Source organism: Helianthus annuus, chromosome 6 (assembly GCF_002127325.2).
Source record: "Helianthus annuus cultivar XRQ/B chromosome 6, HanXRQr2.0-SUNRISE, whole genome shotgun sequence".
Lineage (NCBI taxonomy): Eukaryota > Viridiplantae > Streptophyta > Magnoliopsida > Asterales > Asteraceae > Helianthus > Helianthus annuus.
The window spans coordinates 39,395,523-39,407,987 of record NC_035438.2 but is presented as its reverse complement, the minus strand read 5'-3'; the positions used below and the strand labels follow the sequence as shown (position 1 = coordinate 39,407,987).

At 40.1% G+C, this 12,465-nt stretch overlaps 1 protein-coding gene across 1 annotated transcript; it reads left to right on the top strand.

Annotated features, from left to right (window-relative positions):
• The first annotated feature begins 7,166 nt into the window (after positions 1-7,166).
• Positions 7,167-9,514, top strand: LOC110918947 (pentatricopeptide repeat-containing protein At4g14850). Its single transcript, XM_022163228.2, has one exon. The coding sequence runs from the start codon at positions 7,399-7,401 to the stop codon at positions 9,469-9,471; it is 2,073 nt and encodes a 690-aa protein (XP_022018920.1). The 5' UTR covers positions 7,167-7,398; the 3' UTR covers positions 9,472-9,514.
• The last annotated feature ends 2,951 nt before the right edge of the window (positions 9,515-12,465 follow it).

The window sequence follows — 12,465 nt, the reverse complement described above, 5'->3', positions numbered from 1 at the left end:
ATGGGATATCGCTCTCTATGTTGGAGGTTGCCTGACTTGTGCAAGAGTCAAGGCTGAACATCAACGACCTTCCGGCTTACTCGAACAACCTCCAATCCCTATATGGAAGTAGGAGAGTACAGCTATGGACTTCATAACCAAACTTCCGCCCACGCCATCAGGTCACGACAGCATTTGGGTTATAGTAGATCGTCTGACCAAATCAGCTCACTTTCTGCCAATACGGGAAGACTACAAGGTAGAACGACTAGCCCAAATCTACACCGACGAGATCATTTGTAATCATGGTACGCCTCGTGACATCATTTCAGACCGTGACGCTCGGTTTACTTCATGACTGTGGGAAAAGTTCCAAGCGTCCCTTGGTACGTCGCTTAATCTGAGTACTGCATTCCATCCCCAAAACGACGGACAGACTGAAAGGACGATCCGTACTCTTGAAGACATGCTTCGCGCGTGTGTTATAGATTTCGGTAGTAGTTGGAACAAACACCTGCCGCTAGTCGAATTCTCGTACAACAACAGCTATCATGCCAGCATACAAATGGCACCATTCGAGGCCCTGTATGGAAGACGATATCGTTCGCCTATTGTGTGGCACGAGATCGGTCATTCGCAATTAACTGGTCCTGAGATACTACAAGAAACGACTGACAAAATCCTCCAGATCCGCGACAACATGGCAAAGGCCAGGGATAGACAGAAAAGTTACGCCGATAGAAGACGCAAGCCCCTTGAATTTGACGTTGGCGACTACGTACTCCTAAAGGTATCCCCTTGGAAGGGTGTAGTCAGATTCGGCAAGAAAGGGAAACTAGCGCCTCGATATGTTGGACCTTTTAAGATTCTGGAAAGGATCGGAAAAGTCGCCTACAAACTCAAACTACCGGAGGAACTCAGTAACGTCCACCCGACTTTCCATGTGAAGAACCTCCGAAAATGCCTAGCTGGTCATGATTTGATTGTACCTCTCGACGATCTTCAGGTCAACGAAACGCTACACTTCGTCGAAAAGCCTGTCGAAATCATGGATCGCCAAACCAAGCAACTTAGGTGCTCTCGCATCCCTATCGTGAAAGTCCGATGGGAAGGCAAACGAGGCGCGGAGTTCACTTGGGAACTCGAAAGCGACATGAAGGCCAAGTACCAGCAGTTGTTCAAATAAAGATCTGAAGCGTCAAATTGGTAATTCACGGTGCTGTGCAACTTCAAGCCTAATTTCGGGATGAAGTTCCCTAAACAAGGGGAGGCTGTAACACCCCGTGTTTTCGAATGTCAAAGTCAAAGTCAAAGTCTAAGTCAACTTTGACTTTCTTTGACTGTAGATAATCTATTTTCAGTTTATTTATATTATGTGGAGTAAGTGTTGTAATCAGGAAGAATCGAAGTAATCGAATGTTTTATCAACGCAAACCGATCTATGACTGTGATTAATAGGAAATAACAATGCGATAAAATTAACTAATCTATAATCAAACCGATCTAACTATCATCGTACTCGAATCTCGAATTATGCGAACCTTGGTTGTTGTATACGTGTGTGTATGCCTTATGTGTTGCCTGGATGTTTGGTGTGCTACTCAATCGAATCAATCGAAACTCGAATCGAAACTCGAAACTCAAGTCGAATACAATCAAAAATCGAACTACGACGAATGGTAACGTAAGGATAGGGTGAATCATAGGAGATTGTATGTTAGATATAGTAGTTGGGACTAAAAGTAATTTGAATAGGCAACTCTATCGTGCTCGTCTCGTCTTCAATCAAAATCGAAATGTCGAAAATCGTCGCACCGAACACTCGAACCAGGCTGTTGACCGATCAGGCTATCAGCCGATCGAACAGCCCAGCCGATCGAACGGACTGTCCGATCGAGCAGGCTGTCCGATCGGGAAGCCTGGCCGATCGGCCAGCCCTTTCCTCTTTTGGAGCCTATAAATAGAGCTGTCATTGTCACTCTTTACCACTTTTGGAAAGTTCTGACCGACCAGCTCGTGCTCCTCCTTTTTCCTCATATTTCTTCCGATTTCGGTAAGTTTCCAACCTAAATCTTGTACTTTCTTAATCAAAACATGCTCCTACACCTTTCTATCTTTCAAATCTTGATTTCTAACCGTGAAATCATCAAGATCTAAGCATTCTAGGATGATGTCATCATGGTGTTCTTCAAGAACATCATGGTTTGGCCTCAATCCACCATGAATAGCTCGGTTCTAATCGATTTCCACATAAACAAGTCAAGAACTATCAGAGATCTGAACATTTACATGATGTGAAGGATTGAAAGAAGGATTTCCAACTTTCTTTCAACTCTTTTACACTCAATGCCTTCAAACCGGTAGAAACGGAGCTTGAGCCAACTCACCGATCATTCCAATGGTTGGGTGGTTCAAGATTCGGGTTCTATCTACGAGGTTCACCGACTTCGGGTTAAACGTCAAACCGACGTTCCGAACCGTTCACCGGCCGGACTTGGGTGATTCCTGTCCGAGCAGGAGGAAAAAAAAGTAAGAACGAAAGTGTCATAGTTCAACTCGTTGTCAAACTACCTCAACATAACGTCAATTAAGCGGAACAGCCAAATGTTAGACGAACAGGCCAACTAGGTCAGGATGCTGACCGAACGGTTAGGCTGTTCGAAGGAACAGCCCAACCGATCGGACATGTCAGCCGATCGACCAGGCCAGCCGATCGGCTAGCATGTGGCCCCACGCCTTGACAAATTCATGAGGTATGGTATTGAACGAAGTAATGACCAATCGAACAACTTAATCGATTGGTAAACATTACTCTTCGGATCATGAGATACTATGCTTCAACACTTAATCGATTTTCAACTCGTTCGACGCATTGGGGTGTCACCCGATCGAACATGCTATCAGAACGAACAGGCTATTCGATCGGATATGCTGCTCGATCGAGTGACAACCTAATGAGGACTACTACTGAAGTTCCTAACCGATCGGATAAGCCGACCGATTGAACAGACTGTTCGATCGATCGACCTGAAAGGTAAGAACACTTTAGTGTTCTCAAATGCTACAACGAAAACTTCAAAAGTTCAAACCATCATACACAAACACATCAAAGGAAGAAACAATCCACTCGAACAGTCCAACCGATCGAGCCTACCGGCCGATCGGGCGGGCTGTCCGAACGGATTGTCCAGCCAAACGAACAACCCACCCGATCGAACCTGTTGTTCGATCGACTAGGCTGTTCGACCCGTTTACTCTTGTTTCCATTATATGTGTATTCATCGTTATACTATCGAACTGTTCAGGCTAACCCTACTCTCAAGCGCTCCCTTCAATCCATCAACCAATCGCTATGAGTATACTCGATCCCTTTTTGCTTTTAGCACTTTTGGGTGTTACATACGTTACTTATCAAAATCACCATCGGACACACTACTCAATTATTTGAACGCTAACCGATTCGCATGTATTACATGACTAAATGAATGCTTGTTGATTGTGTTTACACGTGGAATGCTGTCTACCTGCCTTAACGACGTAGTACTATAGTTTGGACTCAGCACCCGTTCACACGGGGGTTGTTAAGGACAATTACTTGCAAGGATTACGATGGTAATCATGTATTGCGAACCGTCTCGGACGGTCAACCCACAGTCATTGGTATCGATAGGTCCATGTCGATAATTAACATGCTTCGTTTTCCTTTGTGTACGTGTTGTACTAATGAAATCAAAAGTCTCTAGAAGTAGATAAACAATTGGGCAATTTGTAAAATCTGAGTTGTCGGAATAGAACTATTTGCCTAGATTTTGTCTGTAATAATTTGTTTACCTTTTGAGACATGGTATGGGACATGTTACTTTAAATTAATTGTTAATGATAATTGTTATGGAAACTTCTGGACAATCTGTTTCGCTCAGTTCCATGCCCCGATGATTCCGCCATCGGTTGGGGTGTGACAGTTTGTTTCCATTTGTGTTTATGAACATTAGTTTGTGCTCATTTGTGTTCGTCAAGGTTCGTTTTTGTTCGTCGCCTAAAATTAACAAACAAACACAAACGAACACAAACAAGTTCATTTCCTTAACAAACGAACACGAACATAAAATCTCGTTCGATAAGTGTTCGTGAACGGTTCGCAAACGCATATATTTCTTAACAAAAGAACACGAACAAGGTCTTGTTGGTGTTTGTTCGGTTCGTTTGCAGCCCTATCTGGGGGGTTCTATAGTCTGGAATGAACAGATTTATTATCTATTCGGGTCAAAGGTTAGTCCTTTTAGATATGACCCGTTACTTAAGAATAGGTTCACTAGATTAAACGTAGATCGAATAGAATGTGGTTTATACCTATGCGAGTGCAATGACTCATTGGATAAAGGTTAATTAAACCAACATTCTGATTTGGAAAGGTTTTAAAAAGGTTTTGACCCGTTACGCCTAGTTATGCGAACTAGATTCGCATAACTAGTTATGCGCATAAAGACGGGTTCGGGAGATCGGATGAGTCTATGACAAGTCCAAGTAGTGTTGGTACTTGATAGAGGACTTATGATTGTAAACTTATACATGAGGTTCTTAAATTTCCTAACCGATCGGATAAGCCGACCGATCGAACAGACTGTTCGATCGATCGACCTGAAAGGTAAGAACACTTTAGTGTTCTCAAATGCTACAACGAAAACTTCAAAAGTTCAAACCATCATACACAAACACATCAAAGGAAGAAACAATCCACTCGAACAGTCCAACCGATCGAGCCTACCGGCCGATCGGGCGGGCTGTCCGAACGGATTGTCCAGCCAAACGAACAACCCACCCGATCGAACCTGTTGTTCGATCGACTAGGCTGTTCGACCCGTTTACACTTGTTTCCATTATATGTGTATTCATCGTTATACTATCGAACTGTTCAGGCTAACCCTACTCTCAAGCGCTCCCTTCAATCCATCAACCAATCGCTATGAGTATACTCGATCCCTTTTTGCTTTTAGCACTTTTGGGTGTTACATACGTTACTTATCAAAATCACCATCGGACACACTACTCAATTATTTGAACGCTAACCGATTCGCATGTATTACATGACTAAATGAATGCTTGTTGATTGTGTTTACACGTGGAATGCTGTCTACCTGCCTTAACAACGTAGTACTATAGTTTGGACTCAGCACCCGTTCACACGGGGGTTGTTAAGGACAATTACTTGCAAGGATTACGATGGTAATCATGTATTGCGAACCGTCTCGGACGGTCAACCCGCAGTCATTGGTATCGATAGGTCCATGTCGATAATTAACATGCTTCGTTTTCCTTTGTGTACGTGTTGTACTAATGAAATCAAAAGTCTCTAGAAGTAGATAAACAATTGGGCAATTTGTAAAATCTGAGTTGTCGGAATAGAACTATTTGCCTAGATTTTGTCTGTAATAATTTGTTTACCTTTTGAGACATGGTATGGGACATGTTACTTTAAATTAATTGTTAATGATAATTGTTATGGAAACTTCTGGACAATCTGTTTCGCTCAGTTCCATGCCCCGATGATTCCGCCATCGGTTGGGGTGTGACAGTTTGTTTCCATTTGTCTTTATGAACATTAGTTTGTGCTCATTTGTGTTCGTCAAGGTTCGTTTTTGTTCGTCGCCTAAAATTAACAAACAAACACAAACGAACACAAACAAGTTCATTTCCTTAACAAACGAACACGAACATAAAATCTCGTTCGATAAGTGTTCGTGAACGGTTCGCAAACGCATATATTTCTTAACAAAAGAACACGAACAAGGTCTTGTTGGTGTTTGTTCGGTTCGTTTGCAGCCCTATCTGGGGGGTTCTATAGTCTGGAATGAACAGATTTATTATCTATTCGGGTCAAAGGTTAGTCCTTTTAGATATGACCCGTTACTTAAGAATAGGTTCACTAGATTAAACGTAGATCGAATAGAATGTGGTTTATACCTATGCGAGTGCAATGACTCATTGGATAAAGGTTAATTAAACCAACATTCTGATTTGGAAAGGTTTTAAAAAGGTTTTGACCCGTTACGCCTAGTTATGCGAACTAGATTCGCATAACTAGTTATGCGCATAAAGACGGGTTCGGGAGATCGGATGAGTCTATGACAAGTCCAAGTAGTGTTGGTACTTGATAGAGGACTTATGATTGTAAACTTATACATGAGGTTCTTAAATTTCCTATATATACATTTACCAAGTGGGGGAATAGTGCCAGGCAGCTGCCTGGCACTTCCCCATTGGACCAACACGTTTATTATTTTAAAATTATGTTTTTGCCCCCAGCTCAAAATAAAATTACGCTTTTTGTCCCCATCTCAAAATTACTATCTTGCCCTCAATTCAAAATTACGACTTTGCCTGGCACTCCTCCATTGGACCAACCAGTTTATTATTTTATATCCATTCTAAAATTTCGCTTTTTGCCCCTCTTTAAAATTACGCTTTTGCCCCCCCCCCTCTCAAAATAAAATTATGCTTTTGTCCCCAGCTCAAAATTACGATTTTTCCCTCCATTCAAAATAAAATTGTGGTTTTGCCCTTAGCTCAGAATTACCTTTTCGCCCCCAGTTCAAAATAAAATTATGTTTTTGCTCCCAGCTAAAAATTACGATTTTGCCCTCTATTGAAAAATGTGATTTTTCCCCGTTTAAAAAATTGTGATTTCGCCCTCAATTCAAAATTACGTTTTTTCCACAGTTCAAAATAAAATTATGTTTTTGCCCCCAACTCAAAATTATGATTTTGCCCTCAATTCAAAATAAAAATGTGCTTTTGCCTCCAGCTTAAAATTACGATTGTGCCCTTAGTTCAAATTTATATTACGCTGTTACCCCCAAGTTCAAAATTACGAATTTGCCCCTGTGAAAATTTACAACTTTGCCCCTGGTTCAAATTTACAGTACTGCCATTACTTTAGCTTTTGGCAAATTACAATTTTACCCCAGTCAAAAAATACAACTTTCCCTCAGTTAAAAATTACCATATTGCCATTGTTTTAGTTTTTTTTTTCAAAACTATAAAAGTGTTTTGTTTTAATTGGTTGACTCGATTTAATTGTTTTTCGTGTCAATGAGCTGCCTTACACTCGCTTATTATTCGGTAATCGCCCGCAACTTGGGGGGGGGGGGGGGGGCATCAACTAGTTTGAAACAAAAAAGAAATTGAATGAAAGATGGTACCCTTTTGCAGTTTGATCCTGCTCCTAGGCGAGGAGAACCTGGTGTAACCAGACGAACACATTTTTTAAACAGGACCCGAACTCGTCTTAACCCGAACCGAAATAACCATTTTTTAAGCTGGCCCGTTACCCCTTCCGCCTGCCCCGCCCATTTTTCCAGGTATATTGAACATTGGTTTTGAGCTGTCTTCCTTGGTGTTTGAAAACATTTGCTATGAGTTATGACATTTCGAACGTTAACCAAGCATTTGCACAAAGACTCAAACACCTTGGCGCACATATTTCAAACCTACGCCCAATCGAAACAGTTGTCTAAAGGAAAACAGCTTCATGCGCAGCTCATCACCTCTGGATACCCATCATCCACTTATCTCCATAACCACCTTTTGTCTATGTATGGAAGATGTGGTCAACTCGGATATGCCCACAAGGTGTTCGATGAAATGCCTCAAAGAAACTTGGTTTCTTGGACCGCTATGATATCTGGGTTTTCTCAGAATTCGGAGTTCTCAAAAGCAATTACCACATTTTGCCTGATGTGGGTTTCTGGCGAAAGCCCGAATCAGTTTACATTTTCCAGTGTGATTCAAGCTTGCTCGTTTCTCAAATCAGTTCAAACCGGGATGCAAATTCATTGTCTTGCTCTTAAAGTTGGGTTTAGCTATGAACTGTTTGTCGGTAGTAACTTAGCGGACATGTATTCGAAATGCGGGTCAATCGTTGAGGCTTGTATGGTTTTTGAAGAGATGCCGTCTAAAGACGAAGTTTCATGGAATTCAATGATTGACGGGTATGCGAAGAATGGTTATTATGAAGAAGCCCTGGTGGCTTTTAGAAAGATGCTGATTGATGACGTTGTGATCGACCAGTATCTACTTTGCAGTGCACTTTCGGCTTGTGGATCTTTTAAAGCATATAACATCGGACGATGTCTTCATACATTTGTGGTGAAGTTAGGTTTCGAACCGCATGTTTCTGTTAGCAATGCACTTACAGACATGTACTGTAAGTTAGGGGACATGGATAGTGGTTCACGATTGCTTGAAATAGACTCTAGAGGTACAAGTATCGTTTCTTATACTTCTTTGATTGACGGGTATGTTGAATCGGATCAAATCGAGAAGGCGTTGACTGTTTTTATCAAGTTGACGAGGCAAAGAATCGAGCCTAACGAGTACACCTTCTCTAGCTTAATCAAGGCTTGCGCTAATCACGCTGCACTTGAACAAGGATCCCAGTTTCACGCCTTAGTGTTGAAATACAAGCTAGATCAAGACCCTTTTGTTTCATCTACCATTGTCGATATGTACGGGAAATGCGGTTTGCTTGATCATTCGATACAAGCGTTCAAAACGATTTCTAACGCAAACGAGTACGCATGGAATTCGATGATAGGTGTCTTTGCTCACCATGGTCTAGGACACGAAGCAATAGACATATTCGATAGGATGGTGGTTCAAAACTTGAAACCGAATGCGGTAACGTTTATCAATCTTCTAAACGCGTGCAGCCATTCGGGGTTACGAAACGAAGGATTAAGTTACTTCAATTCGATGGAAACAGTTTATGGCATTAAACCTAGATCAGAACATTACGCTTGTGTTATTGACTTATTGGGCCGAGTTGGGAAGCTTGAAGAAGCGGAAAATTTTATTAACGATATGCCCTTTGAGCCAAACGCTTACGCTTGGTGTTCATTTCTCGCATCCTGTAGAAAATATGGTGATAAAGAAAGGGGAAGGCTTGCAGCCGAAAGTCTAAAACGGGTTGACCCGGAAAACAGTGGGGCCCATGTATTACTTTCGAATATTTACGCAAAAGAACAACAATGGGAGGATGTAAGGAGTGTTAGAAAGACGATGAAGGATGAAAACGTGAAGAAACTGCCGGGTTATAGTTGGGTTGATGTTGATAATAAAGTTCATGTATTTGGAGCTGAAGATTGGTGTCATCCACATAAGAAAGAAATCGATGTGAAACTCGATAGTCTTTTGGGAAAGATAATCGAAGCTGGATATGTTCCGGATATCGAGTCGGTCCCACTTGATTTGGATGATGATATGAAGGTGAAGGTTCTTCATCGTCATAGCGAGAGGATGGCTATAGCGTACGCGCTTATACGTCTGCCTGTTGGGAAACCGATTATCGTGAAGAAAAATATTAGGGTTTGTGTTGATTGCCATTCTGCAATCAAGTTGATCTCTAAAGTTGAGGGGAGAAATATTATTTTAAGAGATAATAGTAGGTTTCATCACTTTGTTGATGGATCATGTTCTTGTAATGACTTTTGGTAAGTCATGTTTTCTGTGAAGATGATTACATAATCACTTGATCTGATAATCTTTTGCAATTCCTCTCAATTTGTCATTTCTCATGGTTGCTGGTTAACAAACTTATATGATTGAAGCAAGTACTGCAAATTTTGAAACCTATAATACATAAAAAAACTATAATTTAAAAACTACAATAAAAATAGATAAATAAAATACTTTTGACATTACATTACATATAATAACAATCAGAAGTTGGATCTACAGTGATGCACAGAGTCATTGTGCTTAGAAAGGGATTCTGGAATGGTGAATGGGTCGATTCATGTTAAGTTTTAGAGATGGTGTTTCACTTTAGTCGTTGTGCCTACAAGTGATGGATGGTTCGATTCGTGTTATGTTTTACAAAAACAAAGTAACAAGCAAAACAGGTTAAATAAAAAAACAACTCACAGTTAAACGGGTGAACGGATCAAAAATTGCCCAAAGTGTATTTTTGGTTTATGAAACTCCTTAATCATTTTGTTAATTATATTAGATCGTTATTGAAATGGCATTATTTTTTTCAGTTTAACAATTTGAAATTTATGGTAAAATATGTTTCGGGTCAGCCCAAGCCGACCTGTTTTGGCATGTACCGGAACTTACCAGGAAATTTGATTCATTATACAACTCACTTTACCTGCCAATTTGCCATTTTATATGCCTGGAAATAGCTTATAGTTAATTGTAGTAACTACCAGCGTGTTAAAACTATTGCAGTTGAACACTTTGATTCCCATTTGAAGTATGTGGAACAAATTGGTATTAATATAGTGCTTCATAAAGCATATATAATTCATAAATCATTTATATTTTTTCATCCACAATTATTGGGAAGAATATGAAGGTTATTTTTTCAAAAAGTGTACCTTCTGATTTTGGGGAATTTGAAAGTTTATATAGTGCCTTCTGATTCAGTGTAAGAAAGGTTTAAACGTAGTTATTGAACAGGCTTACACAATATAGATTATGGGATAGATATTCGGAAATAGAGATTATGGGATAGATATTTGGAACTATATCAAGACAATGACTTAGGGGACTAGGGGTGGAATCACTAGTGATGGATTCCATCACTCCCACTATCCAATCAACTAATGCCATGTCATCAACCATATTTCTATCACTAGTGATAGAAATGGACTAGGGGTGGAATCACTAGTGATGGTTTTAATCACTCCCATTTTTTTTTAATTTTCAATTTAAAAAAGCAACGTTCAAAAGCTTAAACGGTCAAAAATTTCGAAACTTTAACGCGTGGAAAACTTAACGCGTTACAAATGTAACGCGTGATAACTAGACCGGCGGCGGTGTGCTTGTTGTTCATCACGCGTGAAACTTTTCCATAACGTGCCCGCCCCGAGTGGCCTTAGTATGCATAGTTTGAGAGATTGATTATAGAAAAGATTCCGTCTTTGCACATGTTCTTAGGTCGGCCCTAAGAATTCATGTACCCTGTTCGAGCTCGAAAAAAGTGCCCTTAGACCTTAACGAAATTGGATATTGGGCTCACTAAAGGTCTAAACCTAATGTTAATGGGCTAATAACTAATCTAAACCATAAAAATGTTTTGTAAGTGGGCCTATGTTGGTGTTTATATTGGTATACCCTATTAATTTATTTATTTTTACATATACATATCGGAGTTTTTTAAAAAATTACGTGCCCTTCGAAATATCGGGCCCTGGCCGGTGGTCCTCCCCGCCCACCTTCAGGGCCGGCCATGTTCTTAGGTATACCACTTTGGTGCTACTGTTCATCTCTTATAAGTGATTTTTAGAATTTTTCGTGTTAGTAGGTGGTGTATGAAAACTATTGGCACTTATAAGTGATTTTTAGAACTTATTATGGCACTGGTGTCAAAAGCAGAATCACCTAATTTGTTTGCCATGGCTGTTAACACATTACCATTATGACAAATTTCTCATGTTTTGTTTCTTGATAACCTTTTCTTCTGTTTTTACACAGATAGACTACTTTTTTTGCCTTGGAATCAATGCTACGCTCTAGACAGAGACAAACCCACATCGCTTTTGAATCCAAAATGAAAATGCACATAGATCGCCTACGGATACAAGTAACTGCAGTCATTTTTCATGTGTCCTTTGAAATCTTTCAGTTCTTTTGTTTTCGACTTTGGCAAGTCTTGGCTCCTCTATAACATCAAAAACACACGCTCTTTCGTAGGTCTCTTTTGTAGTTGCACGATTTGTAAAGAGTTGGTTCCTATTATATGGCCTCTTTTGCACATCTTCATTACAGCAGCTCCCATATACTTAAAGTAGATTCTTTGGCTTGAACTGATTAGATCTAAATAGCAAAACCAGCGGCGAAGCGTGGGGTACTTCAACTAGTTAAAACATAAACAGTGTTATTTTAATTTTCTATATATTAAGTTATTGGTTATTAGAGATTGATAAGAGTTAATCAATCAATTCGCCGTAATACTAAATTAGAGACATACGCCTCTTAGAGAGGAGGCATATAGATAAGACTATGTGTTGTGGAATAACAATCCTACTCAATAACTGCAAAAAGTATTGTCACCTCAGCGTCACGTAGGCATGAGGACAGTAATAACTAAATCACTCAATAGTGTAGTGGAATAACTAAAAAATAAATTAAAGAAAAAACCTGGTTGGTTGAAGCACCCTCTTGGCCCCACTCTTTGGTGCTCGCCATTCCAATGGCGGAAGCCCAAATTACGCCCCCATCTATCTCCCCCATAAGACCATGTGTAGTGAGACGTTTTTTTAAAAAAAAAATTCAAAAATAACGCCGGAAAACGCCCGGCATCCACTACACCCGGCGTTATTTAGCGTTTTTTTGCAAAAAAAAATTCAGTTGGCGTGATTTAAACAACGCTCTCAAGGATTTTGTTTGGCCAATAGAATTAACTCTTCCCCATCTTCATCCAATAGGTGTTTTTTTGTTGGTTTTTTATTTTTATTTAATTAATTTTTTACACCCTTTAAC

Excerpts from the sequence above, each read along its gene's own strand:
- LOC110918947 (XM_022163228.2), top strand. The coding sequence starts at position 7,399 with ATGACATTTCGAACGTTAACCAAGCATTTGCACAAAGACTCAAACACC.